Source organism: Dasypus novemcinctus, chromosome 16 (assembly GCF_030445035.2).
Source record: "Dasypus novemcinctus isolate mDasNov1 chromosome 16, mDasNov1.1.hap2, whole genome shotgun sequence".
In the NCBI taxonomy this organism is placed as follows: domain Eukaryota; kingdom Metazoa; phylum Chordata; class Mammalia; order Cingulata; family Dasypodidae; genus Dasypus; species Dasypus novemcinctus.
In genome coordinates this window covers 91,381,357-91,405,882 of record NC_080688.1, presented here as the reverse complement: position 1 = coordinate 91,405,882, position 24,526 = coordinate 91,381,357, and the positions used below count along the sequence as shown (strand labels likewise).

At 55.4% G+C, this 24,526-nt stretch overlaps 1 protein-coding gene across 1 annotated transcript; it reads left to right on the top strand.

Annotated features, from left to right (window-relative positions):
• The first annotated feature begins 5,055 nt into the window (after positions 1–5,055).
• DIPK1C (divergent protein kinase domain 1C) lies at positions 5,056–23,869 on the top strand. Its single transcript, XM_058277105.1, has 4 exons — positions 5,056–5,223; positions 13,558–14,211; positions 18,136–18,300; positions 21,571–23,869. Exons 1-4 carry the CDS (start codon positions 5,056–5,058, stop codon positions 21,778–21,780), a joined length of 1,197 nt encoding a protein of 398 aa, XP_058133088.1. The 3' UTR covers positions 21,781–23,869.
• The last annotated feature ends 657 nt before the right edge of the window (positions 23,870–24,526 follow it).

The following is a 24,526-nucleotide window of genomic DNA, read 5'->3' as shown; positions in this document are numbered from 1 at the left end:
TTCTCAGCCTGGAGCAAAATACATCAATAAATGACTGAAAAATATCCAGAACACTTTACACGCTCACTTCTAGAGTGGGCAATTCCAACACAGGCTTAGGAATTTGCATATCAAACTAAGAGCTGGGAGAGTGGGTTCTCGTCTCTCTCCCTTTTCTATGAAGCATCATGTCACAACCATCTATCTATCTATCATGTCACACCATCTATCTTGCCAGGTTGCTAGGAGAACTGTATAGGCTAACGTATGTGAATATATCAAGTACTTTACAAACAAAAGACATATTTGTTGTCAGAGTCCTTTAGGAAGAAAAATATTTTTGTATGCTCATAGAAATGTAGTAAAATACAGTATTAATAAAGCTATTGTCTACTATAGTCAAATCAGAAAAATGATACAATTTCATTTTTTCCTCCAGTAATGGCCTAAAAGCAAAAACATTCCTATTGCACTCAATGACAAATTCAACTGTCAATAGAAGAGCTCAGGACTCAAAGGATATGTTCAAACATATTCCTAGCCCTGTGATATGTCTGAATCGCTCATCTTAGCCTTGGGAAATCAGAAAGAAATATTTATGTGTTAAATGTACTTTCTCAAGAAAAATCCACAGGGCACTGAAAGTTTTCTGATCTCTTAGAGGAAACACTAATATACATATTTCACTCATTTATTCATCAAACATTTTAAGGACTGACTTTGTTTTAGGCAACTATTAGGTGATGGGATTGCAAAAGAAAGTAAGACACACGGTCTTAGCTTCCCAGCTGCTAAATCAAACGCTGTAGAATGTGTTGGCTTAAACAACGGGAACCTGCTGGCTCATGGTTTTGACGTTAGGAGAAATCCAAATCCAAGGTGTCAGCAAGGTGATGCTTTCCCCCAAAGACTGGGGCTTCCTGGGGCTGGCTGCTGGCAACCCTCGTTCCGTGGTTTTTCTGTCACTCGGCAAAGCATGTGGCAGTGTCATTGCCGTTCTCCGCCAGGTTCCGCTGGCGTCCAGTGTCTTGGCTGCTCCTCGTGGCTTCTCCTTACGTTCCACTTTGCTTGGCCCCCCATACTGGACAAAGCCCCCGCTCTCTCGGTTGGGCATGGCTGGACTAACAACATCTTCAGAGATCCTGTGTACGAAGGGCTCACACCCACGGGACCGGGGGCGCGACCCGAACGGGCCTTTGATTTGGTTGAGTCCCCAGCATGGTCCGAGCAGTCAAGAGGCCTCCAGTCGAGTGGATATAACCTAGGGGCTGTGGTATAGACGTTGGGCAGAAGCAGGTGGACCCTAAGGAAAAGGGATGTTGACTTGGGGTGCCTGAGCCCCGGGAACTGCCCATGGCAGCCGGCTCCAGGACATGGGGGCCTTTTTCTGTTTCCAGGACGTGGCCTCACGTGGTTACTTTTGCAAAGCTAAAGTTCCGTCTCCTCAAGACAAAGGAAAACGATTGGAGGACCTACTATGTGAATCCAGTTTGAAATTAAGATCGGAGGGTCGCTGTACGGGGTCATTTCTAGTGTGACTTTGGTCTCCATGGCTTTGGTCAGGGAGTGGGGGAAAGCACTGGAATTTCATAAAGTTATGTTAAGGCGTCAAAGCCCTTCCCATCCACTTGACGTGAAGTGGGCACCGGGCCGGCCGAGCTACCCCCTGCCCAATCCCCTTAATCCTGCGGGGAGGGCCCGCCCTTCCAGCCCCCGCAGGACCAGGAGCCTGCTGGAGGCGCCGGGGGCAGCACGCGGGGCGATGGGAGGTGCGCCCAAACCTGGGTTCCCTTGTCTGTTTAGCTAAAGGCTTACATCTAATTTTTCATGTAATTATGTATTTACTTTGTTTTTACCGCCCTAGGAGATTATCTTTATTACCAAGAGTCCAGCTAGCCTCTAGCCTCCTGGCACCTTCTTGTGTATCAGAAGGAGCCCCCTTCAGACAGGCAATTCACCAATTGTCCGGGCAGATGAGCTCCCAGGAGAAGAACGAGGCGAGCTGACCCCCGTGGACCAGCCCCCTCCACGTGTGCAGTGCACGGATCGCCCGACAGGCAGCCATCCTGCCTGGGTCCTTCACTCTAGGGATTTTATTTTGGCCCTAGAAAGTACCGTCACTTCTGTATTAACGTAATGCTGAACATTAAAAGGGTCTCTTTATTGTGGGGTTATAATTTTTTCTTCTGTATAAGTTTCTTTATAAAATGCCAAGAGGGGCATGATCAATAACATATTTTTAAAATTTACAAAAGTTAGACTTACTGTGAAAATCCTAATATTATTCAAGTTCTGCTCTTTCCCCTGCCAACCTTTACTCTTTCTTGATATATATATATATATATATATATATATATATATATATATAAAATATACTTAGATTACATAAATGTCACATAAAAAATATAGGGGATTCCCAAATGCCCTGCTTCCCACACCTCCCACATTTTCCCACATTAACAACATCCTTCATTAGTGTGGTACATTCTTTGCAACTGGTGAACACATTTGGAGCACTGCCACTAAGCGTGGATTATAGTTTACATTGTAGTTACACTCTCTCCCACACAATTCTGTAGGTTATGGCTAGATATATAATGGCCTGTATCTGTCATTGCAATGTCATTCAGGACGATTCCCAAGTCCCGAAAATGCCCCTGTATTACACCTGTTTTTCCCTTTCCCTGCTCTCAGAGTCTCCAGTGGCCACTGCCTCCACATCAGTGATATGCTTTTCCAGTAGTAGAATCACAATAAGTCTATAGTAGAATACCAGTATGTCTATTCTAGTCCAGAGTTCATTTCCCAGTCCTGAGGATTCTGGGATGGTTGGTGATGCCCAGTTCACCTGTAATTGAGGGGGGGGGGGGCTTCAGTCCCATGGGGCAAGTGGATGGGACTACCTTGCTTGCAGTTGCAGGTTCTCTGTTCCTTGGGATGGGTGTTGTCCATCACCATCTCCTTGTTAGTTGTCCTGAGTGAGTCCAAGGAACTGGAGAGTAGGTGTTGCAACTCAGTTGAGATTCAGGGCCCAGCTGGCACATGGACAGCCCAAAGATTTAAGTTTCTTGTACGAATACTTACCAACTCCAGTATTAATTATAGGTTCAAATAGAAGGGGCAGAAGAGCCATGTGTAGGAAAACTACAACTGAGTCCAACTCTGTCACAACAGGGAGCATACATTCCAAAGTAGGGCCCGCTGGCAGGATGCTAAACTCCTGAGCTGTCTGCCCTGCCTATAGCATCTGGATGTCTCCAGAGCCCTCAGCAGCCCGGCTCTTTGGGGTAGTACTACTGTGGCCGTCAGTGAGATCCTGGGGAGAAGTGCTTAAGCGTCACCTCTGGAATGCGCTCCCAGCTCACTTCTGAAGTCTCCTAACCGTATAAACTCATTTGTCTTTACCTTTCCCCCTTTTTGGTCACGGTCTTTTTCCAGTTGCAGTGCTACCAACTTTTATTCTTAACCGATAAAAAATATGTGGGCATGTTCTCCTAAAACTTCTGTATCTTAGCCTCGATCCCCTTCCCCAGCCCCCACCAATTTCCACACCAAATAAGATTCTTGGGAAAGGGAAGCAAACCCAGCCATGTCAAGGTTTAAAGCCTAGAACAGCTTTGGTGCCACACAGATATCTAGAAAGGAGATAGGAGGAGTTCTCGCAGCTCCTCTTCCGCGCTGGGTGGGTCCTGGGTGGGAGCCCCCTCGGCCAGAGGGAGCCGCCGCAAATGTAGATTGCCATCGACCCAGGGATTCCCAAACTCAAGGTCTGTTGCGTCCCAGATAATTTGTGGGGTATCTAAAGTGCTCCTTGCGTTACTGGGATGTTTTATAATTCCTAGAGGCTGTACCACCAAGTCAGAAAACATAAAGTGAAAACACGGGGTTGCAGTAAGGGGCCCCGGGTTCAGTCTCGTAGCTCCTAAGATAGAAAAAGAAAAAAGAAACAACGTGCAGTAGGCAGTTCCAGGTAGGAATGCGTCCTCAGTGGGACGCTGTCCCTGAATTCGGGAGTGCATCGTGTGAAATTCACAGCCAGGGTGGGCAGAAGCCCGCTGGGACCGCCTGACATACCCGGGGCGCCTGCTGAGCTCTGTGTCGCCGAGGCCCCAGCGCTGGGCGCAGCGTGCTGTCTGGACCCTTCAGCTGTGCTGGAGCCCCTCCGGGCCAGGCCTGGAACCTCCAAGAGAGCCACCCTCGTGGGGAGAAGGGCTTGGAGGGACTGGAGGGGCTGCTGGCGCTGTGGGGACAGCCCTGCCCGCAGGCGCCTGCCTCTTGGAAGAGCTGCTGCGCTTTCATGCTTCCGGGTGAAAGGACAAGTAACCACAGGTGGACACGTGTTGACGGACGCCTCCTCCTCGACGTAACCCAGAGCGCGTCCCTTTTGTCCCAGATGAGCTGTTGGGCAGCCTGGGAGGTGACAGTTTGATTCCAGAGGGGCCCGTGGGAAGGGGCGGGCGCGGGTGGTGGCAGTCGTGCCCGGGCTGGGCCCACCCCTCGTTCCGGACCTCACCCCGGGGATCAGAGCGCAGGGGTCGGGGGTGCGGACGAAGCACAAGTGGGGGAAGACTCGGAGGAGGGAGGGTACCGTGGAGTGTAAACTCTGTGGGGAGGCGGTACAGAGCTGCCGCCAAGGCAGTACGGGGTGGAGATGGGGCGGGGGGGTGGGGTCCGCAAAGTGATACCTGCGACGGCGGGGACCGAGAGGCCCCAGGGAAGAAGGTGGGGGGCCCTGGCTGACAGCGAGGGCGGGAGGAGGTACCTATCCAGGGGCCAGGCGTGCGGAAAAGGGGGTGGGAGGCCGGTCTCCGCGGATTCCAGGCGAGAAGGGAGCTGCTCTTCTTGACAAAAAAAAAAAGTGGGAAGGCAGAGGGTGCTTGGAGAGGGGGCTGCCGTCCGGGCGCGCGCGGGGCCGGGCCTGGGGCGGGCTGTCGCCGCCGGGGCCGTCGGGGCGCGGGGCCTCCCTCCCGCGCCCGCCCCTCCCCGCCCCTCCCCGCCCCTCCCCGCCCCTCCCGCCGCGCGGGCCGAGCCGGGAGCGGCGAGCGGGGGGCGCAGGAGCCGGGCGCGGGCGGCGGCATGGCGCGGGGCCGGGGGCGGCGGCGCTGCGGGCGCTGCGCGCTGGTGGCCGCCGCCGCCTGGACCGCGGGCTGGGTGCTGGCGGCCGCGCTGCTGCTGCGGGCGCACCCGGGCGTCCTCTCCGAGCGCTGCACCGACGCGAAGAGCCGGCGCATCCTGGCCGCGCTGGTAGGTCCCGCCGGCCCCCTGCGGGGCGCCCCGGGCGCGGGCGTGGGGCAGCCTCCCCGGCACGTGCGTGGAGCGCCGGGCGCGCAGACACGGTCCTCCCCGAGTGGACTCAGCCGGGCGCCCTCTGTGCCCACGCGGGGGGTTCCTCCCCACGGTCCCAGACCGTCCTCCTGCCCGCCGCCTCCTCTCCCGTCCTCCCGCAGAAAGTTGGCGGGTTCGGGTCCCGGGGCCCCAGGGCGCCCCTCCGTCCCCGCGGGCGGCTCCGGGCGGCCCAGCTCTGCGCGCTGCTGCCCGCGAGGACCCGCGGTGGAGCGGCGCTCTGCGGGCGGTGGGCCGAGGCTGGTGCGGGGCGGCGGTGCCGGCGGGTGTCCCGCCCCTGCCTCTCTCGGTCGCCTGCTCTTTTCTGAACCGATGGTTCTAGGACACACGGGGCTGCTCCGTCTCCACCACCCCGGGCTGCTGGGTCGCCGTCCCGCATCCTAGCCCGATGCAGGGTGGCTAATTGGCATGCGTACTCTCCCCCTGCCCCAAAGCCAAGGTCTATGGAATCCAAGGCCAAGAGCACGCCCAGGAAGAGGGGGGCCTGAGGAGAGGCTGCGGAGCCTCCCAGCCTTGGAGGGGGAGCGGTCTCCATGCAGAGAGCTCAGGGCTGCCCAGGACCCTGCCCCAGCCAACCTGCTGGAAGCTCAGGGCTGCCCAGGACAGCACCCCATCCAAGCCACGCCCTCAGGGGAAGAGGGCATTTGCAGACCCCTCTGTGGGCTGGTCCACAGATGCCCTGAAGGAAAACTCTTGAGCTCATTCCACACGTTGGCTGCTCCTAGACCTTACATTTGCTTGGGGAGCTTAGGTCTGATTGAATAAGGTCCCAGTTCCTGAAAGGAAGATAGCGGCAGCTGCGGCCCACCGAGTTTTTAAGTGATTATCCACTTCCTGAAATAGTGACTGTCTAAGCATTTGGTTTGAAAAGTAATCTATTTTCTAAGAGATCTTCAAGGAACACATGGGAAATTTTCGGTCCAATTGCTTACATATGGGTGGGCTCTTTGAGATTGTGGGATTTCAAAACATGGGAGCATAAAGGCTATAAAATGAACGGTTCACTTGTTTTAGAAAGTGAGATTGGAAAAATGTAAGAGTTGATCCCACGTGGGTGGGCCTCTAAGGACCGTTTCTCTGCACGCCCACCCACTCTGCATGCCACTTCTGCACTGAGGTTCTGTTGTGCTTTCTTTAGGCTGTAAGAGTCATCGCTCTTCTCAGTAACTCATCTGGAAATTCCTTTCACTGTAAAGGTATCTTCTGGTTTGGGGTCCTGATTGCCCAATTACAGTAAACACGAGTTGATAGTTTGGCCACCGTTGATTACTATATGAAAATATGCAATGATCTTTTAGGTTGAAATAAAAAAGCCAACCCCATTTTTCTTCTAGATATTTTGGTTATCTGGGGAAAGGCCTAATGGAAATGAAATAGCCTAAAATAATTTGAGTAATGACTAATCATAGCTTTCTCAGCATTCCAGGTAATAAATGGGAACCAATTCTGTTTTGAGGCTTTGCCAATGTATCTTAAATGGCACTCATATTGGATCATTTTTAATCTTCCGTAAGCTGAAAAGATTTGCTCTGCCTCTGAAAGCTCTACATCATTCCGGTTGCCCAAAAAACGATTTAAACTCCCATGTCCATCTTCCTAAGAGTTTATCTGATGTCTCAGGTGAGCCGATTTGTCTGGGAGAGACCTAGGGACGGACGAGTCAGCTTTTTTCCCAGGTGCCCGGGGCTTGTCTTTCTCTGCCACATCTTCCCCACCTCTTTCATCTTCTGTGGCCAAGGACTCCAAGCGCCCTCTCACTCTTACCCAGGACTGTCTAAACTGGAGACAGTTTAAACAGGTCCAGCTCCACCGTCCAGAGGCCCAGGCGCTGCGGCTTCCCAGGCCCCGAGCTCAATGCGCCTCTGTCTGGGCCCCCAGGCACTTTCCAATTCATTCGCTTGCCTTTCATCCCTAATAATGAAAGTGCCTGTTATTTTTCTGACTGGCCTCCAGACTCTCATTAGCTTTCACTCGGAATAAAGGAGCCCAGAAGAAATAGCTCCAGCGACGGGGCCAAGGGAAGACCTCTTTCTGGCAGAGCTGGAAGCGTTGGTGGTAAATGCTCCCCACCGGCCCTGCCGCGCAGCAGGTGGCATGGAAAGCCTGCCCGGGGGGCCTCTGGGAGAAAGCCGGGGAGAGCTGCAGGTTCCTGGGCGCCAGCCACACTCCGCAGACAAGAGCCCCTGGAAGACGGGGGGATTCAAACAGCCAATGCGAATGGATCCAGGAGAATGGCTCCTTTTGGCTGCTGCTTTTTGGCACATGCCGCCACCAAGCAACATGCACGCTCTCCCCGGCTGGAGCCTGGGGTCTCTGGTGCTGCCCTACTTTTCCAGGGAACGGGGCCAGGGGGACGGCCAGGCTGACGAGGACTCTGCCTCTTCCCACAGGGTGGAGGCGTCCCCCGGGTGCTGCCTTGGCTCCCCGCAGCAGCAGCCTCCGTGAGGCGTGTACGTTTACGGACCCCTCGTACGGCTCGAAGGCTGAGCCCCAGGGGGGTGGCCTGGGTAGGACGTTGTGGAGCCAGGATGTGAGCCTGTGCAGCGACGCCCGAGCCGATCGACCCCCGCACTAGTTTCTGCAGTCCAGCCCGAGTGACAGCCCAGTGGACAGACCCTGCCATGGCACCTCAAAGCACCCCCAAGCCCCCCCCACAGACCGTGACTGTGCTGTTCGCCCGGCTCCACCCCCTGTGGGCTGGTGAGGGCTCGGGTCATTGAACTTAGGTGCCTGCGTTCGGGATTCCTTGTTCACAGGGGGGTGGACATCGGCCGTGCTGGAGGCTTCCCAGCCCCAAAAGGACCTGAGCATCAGAGCCAAACCCAGAAGATGCTAGAGCTGCCAGCGAGCCCACCCCCGAGGGCTCGGGCTGCGTTCGTCACGGGCATCCTTGGGCTGTCCATGGCAAAGTGGAGGTGCCCGGTGGACGGCCAGAGGCTGCCAGGCATGAGGGAGCCGCTGGGGAAGGCACGGCGCTAACCCGCCAGGCACAGGGAGCTAAAAGCAGCATCAGACGAGCAGAGCTCAGCAGCCCTGTGGGGGGACTCTGGGGTCCTGGGGACAGGACAGGGCAGGTTTTGGCTTTGCCTGAGAAGCGGAAACTGTGGGACAAGCTGGGGAAAGGCTAAGCCACACCCCAGAGAGCACGGCCAGTGTCCCCAATCCAAGCTGGCTGGTAGGACCCTCCAAATGCAGGGAAGAGTCTGCTACAAGACTTTAAAAATGGAGAGAGAATAAACCACTTTTGTTGAGTTAGAAACGCTCACTACTTCAGAGGAATGGCCTGCTCATAAAATAATTTCACTGTTGTCTCTGACATGATGGAAGTTTTTAATTAGCTTCTAAACGTGCGATTTATACTTCTCTGTGTGTTAATTGCCAAATTCAGTCTTTCTCTGTACTTGGTAGGTGCAGATGTGCATAAAAACTGCCAGTGCTCTGTGATGCGGGACACAGAGAGGCCAGGACAGACAGGCTTTATATTCTAATAAGGAGAGTAATCAATAAAATCATTTCATCAGGAAGGATGACTGCAGAGAATGGCTTTGCCATGACGACATCTGTTCCTAATTTTTAGTGTAGACTTTGCTTTTACTGTAATTTACTCATATGACAAATGCAGTCACCGCGGCGCAGAATAGATCATAAACCTAAGACCCTCCCGGCAGCCGGCACCTCGGCCTGGGTGCTGGCTCTTTACCTCCTGTCCTTTGCCGCCGGTGCCACTGCGTCCCAGCAAGAAGCCAGCGTGTACACCAGTGTGCCAAACTCTAGGATAACGGCCAAATCCAATGACTGTGCCCTCGCTCAACACGCTGTACCTCTCCTCTCTGGAAGTGCCTCCCGTACTTGCAGGGGCCAGTCTTGTTCTGCTCTCCATTTGGCTTCCATCTGGTTTCACGGATGATGCCGTTTCGTGGCCCACGCGGCTGCGCGGCCGGGAGGAGAAGGCGCAGCGCATGGAGCCGTGTGGCCATCACCTCCTGCCAGCCAGTGGGTGAGGAGGGGAAAGGCAGTTCCCTGGCGAGGAGGGGGCCGGCTGCGGGACACTCGGCTGACCCTGGAAGGCAGGGCCGGGAGACGGCGCCACGTGCCACGGGAGCTTGCGTCGGCTTTGCTGTCCACTCCTCGGACCGCACGGGCTGCTGCACAGCCCTGGGCCTTTGCACAGCTTGGCCCCGTAACGAAACCACCCCTTCCCTCGGTTTCCGCTAGGCAGGCCCCTAGGGTGCCTTTCAGAATTGAGCTCAGCCCTGTCTCCTCCAGGAAGAGGCCTGCCCTGACCCTCACTTCTTGATAAGTAGGGCTGGAGCGGCTGGAGGGGGGCACTAGCATGTGCCACCACGCCAGGCACTGGCCCCCTGCCACCTCATTCCATCGTCAGAGGCTCCAGTGACGCAGGTGTCAGAACCCCATTCTACAGACTGGAAGCCCCCCCCCCAGCCAGGCAGTGGGGGAGCCCAGAGGCCACCCGCCCGCCTCCCCAGCTGAGCCTGTGTCCCAAACTGGCACTCGCACTCGCTAACGCCGTTTACTTGTTTGGAAGAGGGTCCTCGCTGCTCTGGGGGCCTCTGGGCCCGGCCGCTCCGCCGCCCCGCGAGTCGCACACTCTGCTGCGTGAGAGAAGTTGGCCTTCCTGCCTGGCCGGTGCAGAGACCTTTGGTCCACGCACCCCAGGCCACGGGGGGCGGGGCTGGCCCCTTGGCCCACAGGTTTCCCGCCTGCGTCGCCGCAGCTCCAGAAGTCAGGGTGCTGGGGAGGTTTGGGCAGGGCCCTCCTTGCTGGAAAATGGACGTGGTGTGCAGGCCGGGGCGGGAGTGCTGCCCTTGTGCACAGGCCCCCACCCGGCCGCAGCCTTCCCTGCCTTGCCGCTCTCCTGGGACTGGGCGCTGAAGCTTGGCGCCCGCCGGCCTCTGCTGCAGACCGGGGCCACCCACCTGCTTCCCGTTTGCCAGTTCCGCTCGGGACTGCCTGTACAAGCACTCCTGAGGAAATCACGATGCTGCAGGTGACACCACAAAATGGTTCAGGGGACCAAACCATTTGGATATCACACTTATAAGGCTTTTGAGATTTACAAGGAAATTAAGATAAAACATTGCTTTGTCTTATCGATTTTGCTATGGAGACACAAGGGTTTGTAAATGCGAGAAAAAGAGGGGAAAAAACAAGTTGAATAAACGCCCCACATCATTTCTCCACTCCATCTTGGTGTTCCCCGGCCATCACCGTCGCTCCCCTTTCACCCTCCCCTCATCTCCAGTGGCCGCCGGTGGCTTGAATTAGCGGCTATTTTCTTCCAAGGGGAGAGAGAGAAGTGATTATAGGCAAAGAGAGCGATTGACCCAAAAAGCCTGGCCCTTTCTATGCTTGATTAATGACTCCAAGTCCTGGAAAGAGGTGCCAGGATTAAACATAAAAGGGAGGTATTTTACCAAAATTGTGTTAAATTAAATTCCAAGACAAGCAGCATGCTTGCACACCTTTAAATCAATTGAAAGCCAGTGTGTGTGTGTGTGTGTGGGGGGGGGTTGTATATTAATACGGCTTCATTGTGGTGTTTGTTTTCTGAAGACAAAAAGCCAGCCTTGGGCAAGCTGGGTGGCACTTACTGGCTGGAGGATCAGGTTCCTGCCTGTCTATCTAAGATCTCTACCGCCGGCTTCCCTCATTGTTTTGGCAGGGGTCCCCACCTCATCCCATCAGAGAAGCTCAGATCCAAAGCTGGCCGGAGGCTGAACGGGGCAAGAGCCCACCGGGGCAGGAAAGCTGAGGGCGGCTCAGGTGGCCTGGCGGGGGAGCTCCGGCCTGAAACAGTTCAGAAAACCTGGCCGCTTGCTTTAAGAACCGGGAGTATCTCTTTTTTGAGTTGCCTGGTAATGAGTGCTTTGAAAAGTTAGCATATGGTATTCAGAAAGGTCCCCAATCTCTAATCTAACACCTTGGGGCCAGCTGTGTTTTGAAACTCAAACTTTTTTTTTGGCACTTTTAGAAAGATAATGTGGTGCACGTACCTTATATTTTCTACGACCACCAGCAGGGCTGGAGACCACTGTAATCAAACAAAGTAATAATTCTGCAGCAAAATGTATGCAGATTTCCACCAAGTCAATACGTCAAGACTTTAAGTAGCCGCACAGATTGTCAGGCGGGGTTTTTGACACCGTAAGAGGCCAGGTGAGGTTTTGCTGCCAACTGAGTTATGAAAAAGCTTCTCCATTTCTCAGAGCTTTCTGGAGTTTGGAATGACTTACGTCCATGAGAGGCATGCTCTTTGAGGTTAAGGAGCTGTTCACGACATACTTGGGGTCAGTGAAGCAGCAGGTGCGAGACACGCAGACAGGACCTGGAGCCGTGCGTGCTTAAATGTTCAGCAGTTTGGCTCGAGGGTGGTCTCACGTCACCTTGCACTTGGGTGTACTTCATCGCTTCCACACGCACCTCCAAGAAGCTGGTGAGGGAGGCAGAGTGGATCTTGCACGGAGGAGGAATTTGGGGCTCTGAGTGCGCTCAGCTAGGGGGGCAGCAGAGCTCGGCCTGGAATTTCACATCCTGATTCGGTCCCAGTCTTAATCCAGGCGCCATCTGCTCATCACCTTGGTGGACAACTCGGGGCCCTTGGTACAAAATAAGGTCTTGTGACCGGGTGATCCCTTCGTTTCATGTGGTGCAGAAGTTCTAGCAAGGAAGAGCAGCTGTGCTTGTGGATGCCACGAGGGTCGGCAGGTGCAAGTGAGGAGAGGAGGATTCATTCGTGGGGAAAGTAGGGGTGAGAAAATATGATGGAGACCTAATAAAAATGGGTCTAAAAAGTGGGTCTAAAGGTCTAGGTTTTCTGACCACCCTCCCCCTCTCCCCCCACTTCCCTTCTCCCCCCATTTCCCCTCTCCCCCCACTTCCCCTCTCTCCCTCTCTTGCAGGACCCTCGGGCGGGCCAGGTGGGAGTCTTCTTAGAAAGACTGGTGTGGTGGGAGGATCACCAGGTTGCCGCACGTGGATGGCTGGAGATTGGTGGTCTAAGGGCTCCTGGGCGGCCCTCCCCACGGCTGGCATGCAAACCCTTGGCACACCTCCAGAATGTTCTGGGTGCTCCTGAGGCCCTCTGCCCTCAGCCCTTGTTCTCACTGCTATATCATGCAGCAATGTTCTCGGATCTGCCACCATTCTCTTAGTGCCAGCCTTAGAGACCACACGATCCTGGGTCAAAGCAGCAGTCTTGGGGAAGGTTCTGGAAGGGTTGGTGCTGTAGTGGACCATGACTGTGCGTCAGGATCACCGGGGCTCCCACCTCCAGAGCCATGCGGTCTGTTCTTGGATGGGGGTGTGTATTAGTCAGCCAAAGGGGTGCTCATGCAAAATACCGGAAACTGGTTGGTTTTTAAAAGGGTATTTATTTGGGGTAGGAGCTTACAGATACCAGGCCATAAAGCAGAAGTTACTTCCCTCACCAAAGTCTATTTTCACGTGTTGGAGCAAGATGGCTACCGATGTCTGCAAGGGTTCAGGCTTCCTGGGTTCCTCCCTTCTAGGGTCCTGCTTCTGTCTGGTTTCAAGGTTCCTCTCTTCCCTGGGCTTGCTTCTTCATGGGCTCAGGGTTCTTCTCTTTTTGGGACTGGCTGCTCTTTCCCCTATGTGCTTACTTCCTGGGGCTCCAGTTTAAAGCTTCAGCATCAAACTCCAACATCAAAACTCCAACATCAGAAAACCCTCCACTCTGTCCTTTGCCATGCCTTTTATCTGTGAGTCCCCACCCACCAAGGGGCAGGGACTCAACGCCCTATGACGTGGCCCAATCAATAACTTAATCACGCGCAGGTACAGACCAGATTACAAACACAATCCAATATTTCTTTTTGAATTCATAACCATATCAAACTGCTACAGGGCGTCTCCCACGCTCCAGGTGAGTCTAGTCGGTAGCCAGCCTTGAGGGCCACTGGCCCATCCGTCCAGGCGTCTCGCCGTCCACGGCCGAATCCAGGTGGACAGAGGCTTTCCCCACAACCACACAGCCAGATGGGGGATGCCCCTGGTCCCAGGTTTCTCAATTCTGGAGCCCCAGTGCTGGGCCTAAGCTCACAGCCCTGAGACAGCTGGTCGACCCTTTGGTGTGATCACTAACCCCAACCAACAGCCTCTGCATCCCCCTGGAGAGGCCCCGCTGACCACGGCTGTGGGCGTCCTGGGAACAGGCTGCCCGCGCCGGGGGCCTGACCTGCCGCCCCTTCCTTGCAGTGCCGGGACTACCGGGGCGGCGCGCTCGTGGGGGACCTGTGCGAGGACCTGTGCGAGGCGGGGCGGCTCGTGTACCGGCGCTGCCTCTACTACGAGAGGGGCAAGAAGGTGCTGCAGGCCGACTGGCGCGGCCGGCCCGTCATCCTCAAGTCCAAGCGGGAGGCCTTCTCCAGCTTCCAGCCCCTCGGCCCGCTGGAGGCGGGCGCCGGCCGGGACGTGCCCGAGGCCGAGCTGGCCCTGATGGTGGCCGGCGAGGTGAGGAGCGCGCTGGGCCTGGAGCTGTCCCCGGGCAGCCTGGGGCCCCTGGGGCTGGGGCGCCGCGGCCCGCGCTGGAGGGGCCGGCTGGCGAGCCTGTGGGCGCTGCTGCAGCAGGAGGAGTTCCTCCACCTCAGCCTGCTGCAGGACCTCAGCCGGCACCTGCCGCCCGTGCTCGGCTCCTGCGGCCACTTCTACGCCGTGGAGGGCCTGGCGGCCGGCAGCCCGCGCCACCGCGCCCTCTTCCCGCTGGCGGGCGGCCAGGGCCAGGCCAGGGCGGTCAGCAGCATCGCGCTCAGCTTCTTGGACATGGTGCGGCACTTTGAGGACGACTTCTCGCACCGCCTGCACCTCTGCGACGTCAAGCCTGAGAACTTCGCCATCAGGAGTGACTTCACGGTACGTGGCCCGGGGAGGTGGCTTAGGGGGAGGGAACTCTGGATCCGCGGGGGTTGAGTGGTCAACGAGAGGTTTCTGAAATCCTGGGTGCACCTGCCCGCCCCCGAGGGCTCCTCTTCCTGGCAGGGTGCTGCTGAGAGAGCTTAAAGGGTGTGTCATCGTGCAGCACCCAAAGTCGAGGGGTCTTAGCAGGAGGCAGAGGGCGGGCAGGGTGAGGGCGGTGCCCCCCAGGGCTCCTCGGGGTCCCCCGGGAGGAGGGAAGGTCTTCAGGACCTGATGAGGGGCCGGGCTGGGCTGAGGGGCCGGTGGAGAAGCTGCCGGCGCGGCGACCCTGCTGCACACGCCGCTAGCGGCCGCGGCCCCAGCACCTTTCCTCCTGGACATGCTGCATTGGTATCCGCTCCGCGCAGGAGATTTGCGGAGGGCAGGCGGAGCTCGGGCGCCTTCCACGAGGGCCCGCGCGGAGGCGCTGCTGTGTGCGGGGCAGGTGCACGTCCACGTGCCGCTCTGGCCTCTGGCAAGAGGGGCTGGGGCGTTTTCCACGAGGCCGGAGGCCCAAGGCAGCGGCGGGCGGTGCTGCAGCGCTCCGGGATCCCAACGTGGGTCAGGGCTCGGAGGAGCACACGGGTCCAAGCACGTGCCCAGGGTCAAAGGCCGGGAGGGCCAGCAGGGTGACGTGGAGGGGATGGGGAGGGCCTGCGCCCTGGACCCCTGCTGCCACGAGTTAGCTCTTACTTTGCTAGTTCTGCTGTGGCTGATCAGCCAGACCAGGTCCACACCCCCTCAGCACGAGGTCACTGTGGGGACGGGCTCGAGGTCACTGCAGAGACAGACTCAAGGTCACTGCAGGGGATGGGCTCAAAGTCACCATAGGAGTGGCTCAAGGTCACTGTAGGGGTGGCTCAAGGTCACTGCAGGTAGGGACTCACGGTCATTGTAGGGGTGGGCTCAAGGTCCCTGTGGGGACAGGCTCAAGGTCACTGTGGGAGACATGGCTCCAGGCCGCTGGGGCACGGGCTCGTGGTGGAGTATCGCTCTTCGTAAGGACTCGGGACATCGGGCAGCACAGAAAGGCCCCCTGACCGCCAGGCATCGGCTCCGTGGCGGGCAGCACGAGGATGACACGGCCTTCTTAAAGCACCCTGAAATCTAGAAGCCTGGATTTGCCATCGGCGAATCCCTCCCGTCATCCAGCCTTTCCGTACAGCTCTGAAGGGCACTGGGGCATCTTGCCCTCGTCCTAATGCCCCGTCCCCGCCTGCCCCCGAGGTGCTGACAAACGGGGGTACCTGCCAGTGTGGGAGGCTCCGGGGCATCCACCCACGGGGCAGTGGAGAGCTCCACGGACCTCGCAGCTCCATCCTGTGAAGGGGCGGGGTCTCGCCCCTCTTCGAGCTGCCCCGGCCGGGCGTCCCTGTCTGGAGAGCAGGAAGACGATGTGTGGAAACCAAGGGCCCTTGTTCTCCTCCTTCCAGCCGGCCCGGGCCACAGCAAGCCCGAGAGTGGGGGAGAGTGGGGACTCAGTGTCGGCCCTGGGCAGCGAGTGTGCGCTGGGTGCCAGCGAGTGGGACCCAGTAGGTGCATCTGAGTCGAGCCTCAGGAAGCACCTTGTGAGGAGGCGGAAACTTCCAGACGCAGTGGCACCCTCGGATGTCGCTCTGAGCATCGGGGGCTATCCCGTCGTGGGCTTCCGCGGTCCACCGAGCTGGGCCTTTGCTGACTGAATGGCCCTGCAGTCCTCAGCTCACCCCCCACCCCCGATCTGGAGGCTGGCGCTGCGCCCCCTGCGCTGGGACCTCCGCCTCAGGCTCGCTGGGGGGTGCTGCTGACCTCTTCACAGACACCAAGGTCAAGAAGTTAATTCTTCTCCCTGAGGTCTCACCTCTTCTAAGTCAAAGCCGACAGCCTCAGCATCCCCAGATGCTGCTAGAAATGCAAATGATGGGCCCCCTCCAGACCAGAACGGAAGCAAGCTCTGCAGGTGAGTGCAGCCTGGCGAGCAGGAGGGCCCCGGCTCTCAGGAGAGTGAGAGGTGGACGGCGACCCTTCCACAGCCCAGCTCTGGCAGGCCTTGACAGTTTATCCAACGGTTACAAATCAACAGCCAGGCAGTGTCGTCATGTTGACACTCCCAACTGCAGCCAGCAAGCGCTCCTTTCCAGTAGATGACATATTTTCCTAGTCTGGAGCCTTACTTTTGTGGAGGAGGAAATAATTCCCCCCATAGCCTTTCTATTCTGATGCCAGGATGCAGCTGGAAGGAGATGAGATAAGTTAGGTAATTTCATGCGGAAAGAATTCTTTTGATTCTTCTGATATTACTTAAGAAACATGATGCAGAGGTTTGTTTTGTTACTGGTCTTATTTTAGGCATATAGGGTTATGCTTATGGTAGATGCAGGCCTCTCTACGTCATCCACTGAAAATCAATTTTAAAAATCTGGTCCTCCCAAGAATATGAGAAGGAAACCATCAGAAATAGGAGACAGAGGTTGCAAGGAGTTGAAATTCCATCTCAAAAGCCCAGGGGAGGCTGGCCGGATTGCCAGAAACTACTGAAAAAGAGAAAGGCTCTAATAGCCACAACAATAAATAACAAACAGAGTATAGGTTCACTAGCATCATGTGACCCTTGTTCATTTTTAGTGTGTTACCAGGGTAAATGATGAAATTACCTATTTTTTGGCTTACTAGGGAGATGAGAAAGAAAGATTAAAGTGATAAATTCTGTTGGCTGCGTCTGAATTAATAAGCAGAAAACACCCTCAAACAGGGTAAAGTTCAACGTTCTTTATTCTCCACATATTTTGAAATAAATTGTTTTCCCTCCTGCTTTGTTTTACTGACTAATCCCAGGATTCCTTACTGCCTTCTAGCATTAATCTGCATGAAAAAAACACCACCACAAACCAGGGAATGTGACTCCCCAACATTGCAGAGAATTGGGGAGGAAATGAGCCCGTTTTTGAGACGCTACCCCAGGGAGAAGGAAAGGTTGATTTGATTTTGACCTGTGAAGGCTTGTGAAATGCCAACAACTCCATCCAATTCATCATGCTTTCTCATAGCTTCTCGATACCTGGAAGCTATACGCTGCTTGATTTGGGCAGACTCCAGGTTTTTTCCAGGTTTGAGTTTGTCTTTTTTTTTTTTTTTTTAATTTTATGCAGGTGGTGAAGGAAAATGCGCATGACTTAGAGGTTTTTCTTTTTCTGTTTTGAAGTCTCTTTGGTTTGAAGCCAGGAAGGCAAATCTGAAATTCCCAGGGTCATCACGTTGTCCTGCTAAAAATGGAGCTTGCGTTTGACAAGTTGGGATGGAGCCCCTTATCTGTGCTTGCTGTTTCCGTCTGTCTCACCAGCTGGAAGCCAGTTGACTCGGGGGTCAGGATCCCAGCAGTGAGGAACCCAGGCCCCCCACCTCCTTCCTAACATCTCGTGCCCCCCGCCCACCTGCTGCTTGGGGCAGTTAGTTCCCGTGCATTGTGTAGCTTCATGGGGACACCTGGTCTGTACCCCTTGGTCAGAGATCAAAGTAAAAAAGCAATGGAGGGGGAAGCCATCTTCAAGACATTCAGAGACCCTACTTTAATGGTGTAGCTGAAAAGTGCTAGCTCTAGTTCCAAAGCCTAGGCTTTAGCCAGTGGCAGCAAAGCTGCTTTAGGCAGCCAAAGCCTTGCAGTATAATCTATGACAGTGGCTTGCACGAAGAAAAATAATTAATTTAAATATTTTAGGGAGAAGCAAACTACTGCCCAGCACCTGGTGTGGCCTTTCCCCTTAGGGCTGCTGGAGTTCTGGAATGTTCTGTAAATAAGGCCAACACCTGCGACCTCCATCACGGGAAAAACTTTGCTCTATAATAGGTTCACTCTCCCAGGTCCATCAGTGTCATTTTGGTAGCCGTGTGCTATTTTGATTGTAGGTGGTGGCTATCGATGTGGACATGGCCTTTTTTGAACCTAAAATGAGGGAAATTCTTGAGCAAAATTGCACGGCAGACGAAGACTGCAATTTCTTTGACTGTTTTTCAAAGTGTGATTTGCGAATCAACAGGTGTGGGGCACAACGTGTCAACAGCAATCTGCAGGTAAGCTCTGCGACGGGGGCTGGGGCGGGACGGGGGTCCGGGTCTGCCTGGCCCGCTCTGCCCCTGAGCCCGCTGGCATTCCTTGGAGGAGCTGAAGGAGATCTGCCCAAGAGGGGGCCGGCACCGTGGGGCAGGGATGGCCATCAGTTCCTCAGCGTCCAACCAGGGTGGTCCCAGGGCTGGAGCTCCTGCTCAGCGCTGCTGCTGGAGACGGGGACACGGTGGCCACTGTCCCTGGGCTGGTTTCTGCATCTGTGTGCACGCACACACGTTGAGGACAAAGCTGTCCCTCCAGGTAAGCTGGAAGGCGTGCAAAGCAGGCCTGGGACAGCAGCCAGACGAGGCAGTGGGCACATAGCACGGCCTGGACAGGCGAGGGGGCAGGGCCAGTAGGTGACAGTGAGGGGACGTGCGGGGAGGGGAGAGCACAAACCTGGGGTGGGCTGCCCCACAACTGCGCTTGGCAGGAGGACCTGCCGTCTGCCCTCTTCTGAGGCTCGTGGTTGGGGTGGGTGACTGTGGACCCCCCGGGGCTGGTGTGAACCAGAAGGGGGGTGCTGAGGGGCTGGCTGCCCGCGCCATGCCGGGCTGCGTGCTCTTGCTCACCTGTGCTCCCTCCACGCACCCCCGTTTGCTCTCCTGGCTGGCCCGCTGCCCCCAGCATCCCCCTCTGGTCCTGTCTGCCTCCAGTCCCCAAGCCTGGAAGCCCGATGCACCCCCAGGCCAGAGCGGCTACCCTGGAGGAAGATGGGGCGGGCCGAGGGGGGCAGCACGACGCGGGCAGCTGGACAGCTGTGCCGACCCAGGCCGGGCAGCAGCCCCGAGCCCGCGCACTCTCCAGGGCTGAGCCCCGCAGGGTGCTCTCCTCCAGGTGCCTTTGGAGGGTCTCCATCCCGGCCTCTTTAAGGGGGACTCATGCCCTTGGGGGGTCTGTCACAGGCCGTTCTCCTTAGGCTGAGGGAACAAGATGACTCTCATCGGACCACACATCACACCTGCCCTTGCAATACAGTGGGAAGCCAACTGCGTCACGGACGCCTTCCTGGAGTACCTGGGATACATGGGGCATATGGGATATATCAAGGTCTGTATCCCATGGACACCTTGGAAGAAGGAAGCTCTCCTGGATATGTAAAGCATTTAGCAGCTTCATCAAGAGACAAGTGGAACACAGAGAAAATTGGCCAAGGAAGAACATGCAAACCAGACATAGAAGATGAAACCCAAATGGACAAAGAACTTGGAAGATTACTTAATCTTAGTATTCAAAAATATGTGGGTTAAAATCCAAAGATGAAAAATTTCACTTACCAATGTGCAATAGTCTTTAAAACACTATTAACGTTCCTCTATAATTTATCTAGTGAGGATTCAGGGAAATAGATAAGCATTTATATTGTCAGTGTGATTTTAAATGACAACTATGTTCTGGAGGGATGTCGATATTAAAACTACTTATACTGTTTGCCAAGCAATTTTATTTATGCACGTATCTCATTATTGCCTTTGAATAAAGTTCTAAAAATGAAATTATACTTTCTTTAAGGATATGACAAAATATGAAGCATTAAGTGGGGAAAAAAAAACAGATTACCCAATTCGTTATTTACAATATGACCCTTTATTTGTTAAATAGTACAGGACTGGACAGGTCGCCACCAAGATGTCAGCAACTATTCTTGGATGGTGAGATCACAGATAATTTTATTTTCTTTTTCTCTTCTACCTTTCACAAAATTACTTCAGTGGTTCTGTATTAATTTTCTTTTTTATTATTTTGAAAGCAGTTTTACTGAGATATAGTCACATATAGTATTAACTTTCTAAGTTAAAATTTCACTAAAAACATGTCCTGTCCTGCAGAAGTTGATTGCTAGATTAATAGAAGGGAATTTTAAAAATTCATAACTAGACTGAATAATGTATCGGGGGGATAATCAAGAAAGTGGTAGGAGTGGTTTGCCTCTGAGAGGAGGAGGTGCGAGGCTCTGGTACCAGGGGTGGAATGGTGAATAAAATGTATTACTATTCTTAAAAAGCAATAAAACCACTTGTTTTTTTAAAAAAGAATCCCTGCCTCTGCAGAGATTAATTGAAAAATGGAAGTTAAACTTACTTGTCCTCTATGAAATAGCTCCATAAAATGGAGGCACCTATTAGATGAATCTGATGTAAAGTGTGCTGTGGAAAAAGAAAAGCACTATTAATTATGCAGGTCCCAGTTCAGCTCTATCAACAGGGAGGAAACCATGAAAGCTGCGAAACAAAGAGCATCTTTAGACTGAGAATTTAAAGAGATCTTCAGCATCAGAGAGTTTCTCACCCTCTTAGAATCAAAGAGCGTGAGAGAGAGGCTTAAGTTTTTTTTAAGATTGATTTATTATTTATTTATTTCTCTCCCCTCCCCCCACATTGTCTGCTCTCAGTGTCCATTCGCTGTGTGTTCTTTTGTGTCTGCTTGTATTCTTGTCAGCGGCACCGGGAATCTGTCTCTTTCTGTTGCGTCATCTTGTTGTGTCAGCTCTCCGTGTGTGTGGCGCCATTCCTGGGCAGGCTGCACTTTCTTTCACGCTGGGCGGCTCTCCTTACAGGGCGCACTCCTTGTGCGTGGGGGTCCCCTACACGGGAGACACCCCTGCGTGGCACGGCACTCCTTGCGCGCATCAGTACTGCGTGTGGGCCAGCTCACCACATGAGTCAGGAGGCCCTGGGTTTGAACCGCGGACCTCCCATATGGTAGGCGGACACTCTACCCATTGAGCCAAGTCCACTTCTAATTCTGCTCCTAAAAGAAAACATTTCCAAAGGCTCCTTCAAGGAGCCTCGCTCTGTGGCTCGTTTCTTCAAACACACCTTTGTTCACAAGCCGTGAAGTGCGTAGAGGTATTAGCTCACATGTGCACCCCACTTTTCCCTGACGTCCTCTCACTAACCCAGTCGGCAGCTGTGGTCACTATGACTAGTCTAAGGACGGCTGGCCGTGGAAAGGGCCCCGGGCTTGCTTGTTACGCAGCAGTCACTCTGTGACTTCGGGTTCCTCTTCACTTCAGAAACGTATTCCATCCTCTCTGCGGTGCCTCCCCCAAACCTTCTCCATCAGCTCAGGGGCTGGAAATGGTTCAGCCGTGGCGCTGAGAGGTTGCCTTCCGGAGGCACGTGCCCCGAAGGCGCTGGGGGAGGGCGGGAAAGCACAGGCCCTTTGAGGCCAGGCCTGGGCCTTTCGGGGGGACTTGCTGCCCCCCGCTAACTGCCGGCCCTTCCTTCCCTCAGGTCATCTGTGACAAGATCTTCCGCCACTGGTTCTCCTCGCCGCTCCAGGGCTCTGCGGAGTCCGCCCCGCTCCAGCGGCAGCTGCAGGAGGCCGTGCGGGAGTGCGCAGACCCTGGGGCGCCCCGGGGCCTGGCTGCGGCCCCCGACGTGTTCTGGAAGCTTCGCCGCCTGCTCCAAGCCAGGCTGAGGGCCCGCTTCCCGGCGTCCTAGCACTCACACGGGAGCCGTGACCCGCCGCGCATCGCCCGTGTTCCTGGCAGAGACGAGACTTTCCACGGTGCAGCTGCAGCTCGGTGCTCGGTGCTGCCTCAGGGCCCTGCAGCAGCTGCAGCGGCACCTGCCTCCGGCCTGCGGCTGCCATCCCAGCACCCGCCTCTGACCACAGCCACTGCAAAACAGACAAGGGTGGAGCAGTGGAGCCCCATGGTTGAGTGCCTGCCTCCCACGGGCGAGATCCTGGGTTCGATCTTGGTACCTTGTGAAAAAAAACCTGCATGTGCAGGAGTGCCAAGGTGATGCCTTTTGGTGGTCAGTTAGAAAACGACCCAGAGCGCTTTGCACACGTCCCCTCTAAGGGAGCACTCGGACGCGGCTGTCGGCACGAGCGTCCCGGCTGCTCTTCCCTGAACGCTGCTTCCACGTGAGAAAGTGTGCATGGGGCAGTGTGTGCCAGTGAAGACTGCGTGCACTGGGTGTGAGTGCACACGTGTGAGCGAGCATGTGTGCATGTGTGAGTGCAGACGACTCTGCCCCGGAGTGTGACTGCATGCTACACTAGTGGTCGTGAGAGCACGTGCGTGTGAGCAGGTGCGTGTGAGCAGGTGAGCGTGTGCAGGTGTGCGCCCACTCGCAGCCCCTGCTTAGGGAAGGGGCGCCGCGGCACACTGCGGCTCGAGGACCCAGCCCCAGGGCCTGTTTTTTTGGGGGGGGGCCTCCCCGCAGGCGGCTCCCTTCCCAGCAGGAGTGGGGAGCCCGTCCTGACCCTTCAGAAATCCCTTTCCAAAAGGAAAGAGCGGGACAGAGAGCACGAGGCAGCCTGCGGGGCGTCTGCGGGCTGGAGGACACGACTTACCCCGCTCGTGTGCACACAGCAGCCCCTTTCTCCCGCGGGGCTCGGTCTCCCTCGGGGCGAGGGGCTGCGAGGGACCCCGGCGGCGGCAGCGCCAGAGCCCGCCGTTCCCTGAGGGTTCACAGCCCCCTGCTGTTTCCAGGCCCCTCGCCCCGCACCTTTGGCATTTTCCCAGATGGCCCCGCATTTCGGAAAGGGACTCCTGTAGCCATGAAGTCCACGGCTCACTTGGCATTTGTGTCACTTGTGGGGAAATAAGCCCCTCGTCAGTCACCGGTTTGGCAGCGGAGAAGGACACCCGGAGTTTGATGAACAGGCTTCGGACTCGCGGATTCTAACAAAATAGGGTGGGTGTGTGCGGAGCTGCGGCCGCCTCCTCGGGTGTGGGTGCGGGTGATTTTCCTGTGAGGCTAGGGGGTCTCCCTGAGCCGTGTTCACCCTCTAGTCGGGGGCTTTCTATGAGCAAAGAGGAGCCGTGAGGAGCAGAGGGGGGGGGGAGGCCAGCAGGCCGCCCGGCCCCCCGATGCCACCGCGAGTCCCTTTGGCCGAGGGCCACTGGCGCGAGGGGCAGCCCCGCGGGGCTGGCTCCGAGGTGACTGGCCTGCGGCGGCGCCTGCGGGAAAGGGGGAGAGTCGGTTTCCATTTTGACCTAACTGGCAACAAATGTTTTGTTCACCGCGGAGACAACGCGATGTATAATTTTCTAACACGATGGTGGTTTTTTAGTTTTTTGGTTTCTTTTTTTACCAAAAAGGAGCAGTTTTATCTCTTTCCTTTATCTTTGGCTACCCAATACACACACACACACACACAAATACACACACACACCCGTTTCCCGTCCTTGCTGGAGAAATCCCTTTTTAGGTCAGTGCCTCTCAAACCATCTGTGCTGAAGCATCGATTTTGCTCTTCATAACTTTTCTAGCCCTTGAAAAATTGATACTTTCATAAAATACAATGAATAAACATTGCGTATATCAGTGTTTAATATTCTAAAGTGACAGACAAGGTTGCTTCCTGCTTCTCTAGTTGGGTTATGATCGACTCTATTCACAGGAAAATGTCTATCGAAATGATTCTGTTTCATTCTAACAACATTCATAACAGACAAATCAGTCCCACAGATGTGTTGATGGAAATTGAGAAAGATTATAGAGGACTTTCAGCAAGCTCAGGCTGTTCATTTTTAGGTTTTATCAAAAATAAAGCAAATAGTTTATCCACCTCCAATCCTGCATCAGAAGTCAATTTCAATGACTTATCTTAAAAAGCTATAGTTAAAATTATCTTTTTATTAAAGAAATGATTCCAGAATTTTCTGCCCTGTTGGGTTGTAGTGGGTTCTCCTGTGCATTGGTACATACCTCACACACGTTTCTGAACTCGTGAGGCAGGTGACACCTGAACTCGTCTAGGCCGGGTCAACGAGGGAGTGGATGGCAAGGCATGTGGACGGTGTGGCCCCATGGATGGCATAGCCCGTGGACAGCATGGCCTGTGGACCGCGTGGCCCCATGGATGGCATAGCCCGTGGACAGCATGGCCTGTGGACCGCGTGGCCCCATGGATGGCATAGCCCGTGGACAGTGGGGCCCGTGGACAGCATGGCCTGTGGGCAGCGTGGCCCCATGGATGGCATAGCCCGTGGACAGTGGGGCCCGTGGACAGCATGGCCTGTGGACCGCGTGGCCCCATGGATGGCATAGCCCGTGGACAGCATGGCCTGTGGACCGCGTGGCCCCATGGATGGCATAGCCCGTGGACAGCGGGGCCCGTGGACAGCATGGCCTGTGGACTGCGTGGCCCCGTGGATGGCATAGCCCGTGGACAGTGGGGCCCGTGGACAGCGTGGCCTGTGGGCAGCATGACCCCGTGGATGGCATAGCC

What these genes read in the sequence shown, in the direction of transcription:
- DIPK1C (XM_058277105.1), top strand. Translation starts at nt 5,056, where the DNA reads ATGGCGCGGGGCCGGGGGCGGCGGCGCTGCGGGCGCTGCGCGCTGGTG. An exon ending in GGCGCATCCTGGCCGCGCTG is followed by an intron (nt 5,224 to 13,557) that starts GTAGGTCCCGCC and finishes CCTTCCTTGCAG; the next exon opens with TGCCGGGACTACCGGGGCGG. An exon ending in CCATCAGGAGTGACTTCACG is followed by an intron (nt 14,212 to 18,135) that starts GTACGTGGCCCG and finishes TTTTGATTGTAG; the next exon opens with GTGGTGGCTATCGATGTGGA.